The 3,215-nt window shown below is 52.1% G+C and overlaps 1 protein-coding gene across 1 annotated transcript in view; it reads right to left on the bottom strand.

The window, feature by feature from the left end:
* PHLDB3 (pleckstrin homology like domain family B member 3) overlaps window positions 1–3,215 on the bottom strand; it is a 19,115-nt gene that overhangs the window by 523 nt on the left and 15,377 nt on the right. Inside the window, exons 13-14 of the mRNA XM_007458579.1 lie at window positions 1,625–1,844; window positions 931–1,016 (exon numbers count right to left, since the gene is read on the bottom strand). Of these exons, the coding sequence (XP_007458641.1) occupies window positions 931–1,016; window positions 1,625–1,844 (306 nt within the window). The remainder of the gene's footprint in view (window positions 1–930; window positions 1,017–1,624; window positions 1,845–3,215) is intronic.

Here is a 3,215-nt window from a genome sequence, read left to right as displayed (position 1 = left end):
TTGGGTCCCTAAGAATTGGGAGGGGCAAACCACTGCCTCTAAGATTAGCAACACAGGCAAAAAAAAAAAAAAAAAAAAAAAAAAAAGAGGACGGACCCATGTCCCAATCCCCCAGCCTACCTTCTCCTATATTAGAAATAAATACATTCAAATTTCCCCTCCCCCCCAAATCTAGGTCCCCCTGGTTTGTAACTGGGAAAAACCTAGTGTCTACAACCTATTTATTGAGTACCTACTTGCCAACCCTGAATTAGGTAAATCCTTTACGTCCATTATCTGTTTCTAACCTTCTCAACTCTGAAGAAATGAGCTGAAGAGTGCCGATTCTGCAGGTGAGAAAACTAAGGCTGGAGAATGGAAGTCACTTTCCTGATGTCCCACAGCTCGGATTCCAGCCTAAGCTCTAAAAAGCCACAGTTGCTCTCCAGAGCTTTCTAAACATTGTATCAGTTTCTGGCACTGCACTTTTATTTTTTATTTATTTTTTATTTTTTTGCACTTTTATTTTTATAAAAGTTCCAATTCCTGCATTCTCTGGGGAAAAATAAATATGATATGACACCATGGGGCCCATCACCGTTTGGCAATGACGGGCAGATGCTAACGAATGATCGTCTCCTTTAGATGCTCCCAGGCTGCCTCAGTCCTCACCCTGCCCAATTCAGACATTTATTCTCAACTTGGCATCTGCGTTTGCCAAATTTCTGCTCTAAAACTTTTGTTCCAAGAAAAATATCAGTGGGCTGAGAGCCAAAGACTAAGCTCTTAATTTTTGGTCCCTGCAGTGAAATGATCTGTTGGTTTCCTGTGCTGGATGGAGTACCACTGGATGGAGTAGGGGCTGTGGGTGGCCCTTCCCAGGGATAAGATCAGGCTTGACAGCCGGGGCTCCAACCAGGAGGGCAGAGCAGCACCAAGCAGGGGCTTCACCTTGAAGGCACAGCGTAAGTGGTCGTAGTAGACTTCCTCAATGGCCTGGAAGTAGATGACGCCTTTGAGCTTGGTCTCTTCTTTGTCTGATGGAGGGAGGTGAGGGAGAAACAGAGCCAGTGAGAGGTGTGTATGGTGGGGGGAGCAGGGGAGTCACTGGACCCAAGTCTCGAGACTGGGGTTGGGGTGAGGAACATGGTGACAGAGTCTGTAGGTCCCTAAAGTACTGTGGTTGGGAGGTGAGTGCATGTTGACGGGAGACTAGGAGGGAGACTAGTGTGGTGACCGGACAAGACCGGAGAATGAGGTCTGGGGAGTTGGAATCCTAGGTCCCCTAGTGCCTTGGCCCCTGAGAAGGGCAGGGACTCAAGGAGAGATTCAGCATCATTGATTCTCCTAGAGAGGAAGGAGGAGGGGCCTGGAACCCTAGATTTGTGGGCTCGGCACTGACAATGCTCCTCTAGGGTACCTTAGGAAAATGGGGTCTGGGGAGCCAGAGTGGTACAAAACTGTTACCCATGTTACTGAGGAGGGCTGGATCACTAAAGGGGAAAGGGGCTGGCGATCCAGACTCGTGGGCCTAAGAGAGAAGGGGGCTGAGGGTGGGACTCCTAGGTTTCTAGGGTGAAAGTCTGTTGTGATTTCTTCCAGGGTCCTGGGGGCCCGGGTCCCAAGGCAGCCAGGGTGGGCTTACCCGTGTAGTAGGCCAGGCGGCGGGCCTGGCGGTCAAAGCAGAACCACCGCTTCCTCCAGGTCTTGATGCGGCCTCCCATCTTCACCAGGGGTCCGCGGCAGTAGCCCCCAGACACCCGTATGTGCGGGCAGCTTTCCGGGTTGTGGCCCCAGCGTTCCAGGTGTTGCCGGAGATCCAAGACCCGAGGGCCAGGAGGGTGGGATGGGGCTGTGGGCGGGGCCTGGGAGAGCAAGAGAAGGGGTCAGTGACTTCATGGGGTTGGGGGGCAGGTCCTGCAGCCTCAACGCCCCCCGAGGGGTGCTGGTCAGAGTAGCTCAAGTATAAGGCCCGGCACAGCCTTTCATTAACAATGATGATCAAAATGATATTTCCAACAGCTAAAGTGATTAACTGACACTCTGCCCAGGGCTTTACCAGCATCCATTCCTTGACTCCCCACGGCCACCCTTGGGTCAGGGCTACTATGAGCCCCATTTTTCAGATGAGCCCACTGAAGTACAGAGAGAGAAAATAATCCACCCGAGGCCACACAGAGCTTCTAAGTGGCAGAGCCGCGTGGCAACCTCAGGTCTTCCTGACCCTAGCGCTTACCCTGAAACACCGGAGATGTGTGAGACAAGTGATGGACCCTGGCGGGACCCTCATCTACTGTCTCTGTAAAACAGGGACCAGATAGTGAGTGATCAATAAATGAGAGCACTGTTTCCATTATTATTATTATTGTTATTATTCTTGTTGTGATGAAATTCCTGATTATTACCTGTGCTAACAAAACACTTTATAGGTATAATCTCTGTGTCCCCTCAAACTCTCTTCAAGGGGTAAGTACATCATTGTTCCCATTTTACAGATGTGGAAACCGAGACTCCGAGAGGTTAAGTCACTAGGCCCAAGTCACACAGCCAGAGCTGACGAGCCAGGACTCCCCAGGCAGAGTGTCATCTCAGGAGGCCATAAAGGGGAGAAGAATGAAGGTGATCAAAGTGTCTACTGTTACAAGGCCCAGCCTGATCATACCTATTCTTCCCAAATGATCCCTTCAAAGAATGGTATGATCCCCGTGGTCAAACTGAGGCCTCACACTTCACCATGCAAGGGGACCCCCTAGGGATTTTGTTAAAATGCAGACTGGGATTCAGTCATTCCGGGGTGGGGGTCTGGGGTGAGGGTGAGGTTCTGCACGTCTAACAAGCTCCCAGGGAACAGGGACGCCGATGCTGCTGGTCCGTGGACCACACTCTGAGTATCAAGGGCTGAAAACACTGAAGCAAGGCCAAAGTAAGAATGGATGAGAAACAGAGGTGAGACTCATTGGATGGAGACAGGGGAGAATGAGGAGGAGGAGGGGAAATGGGGAGGAGCCGGGGAATGCACAGGAGGGGAAGGGGTGGTTAAAAGGGAACCCACCAGGGCTACCCTGGTGGTGCAGTGGTTGAGAGTCTGCCTCACGAACGCTGGTTCGTGCCCCGGTCCGGGAGGATCCCACGTGCCACGGAGCGGCTGGGCCCGTGAGCCATGGCCGCTGAGCCTGCGCGTCTGGAGCCTGTGCTCCGCAACGGGATAGGCCACAGCAGTGAGAGGCCCGCGTATC

Source organism: Lipotes vexillifer, unplaced genomic scaffold, assembly GCF_000442215.2.
Source record: "Lipotes vexillifer unplaced genomic scaffold, Lipotes_vexillifer_v1.1 scaffold371, whole genome shotgun sequence".
NCBI classification, from domain to species: Eukaryota; Metazoa; Chordata; class Mammalia; order Artiodactyla; family Lipotidae; genus Lipotes; species Lipotes vexillifer.
This window is presented reverse-complemented; position numbering and strand designations above follow the sequence as displayed.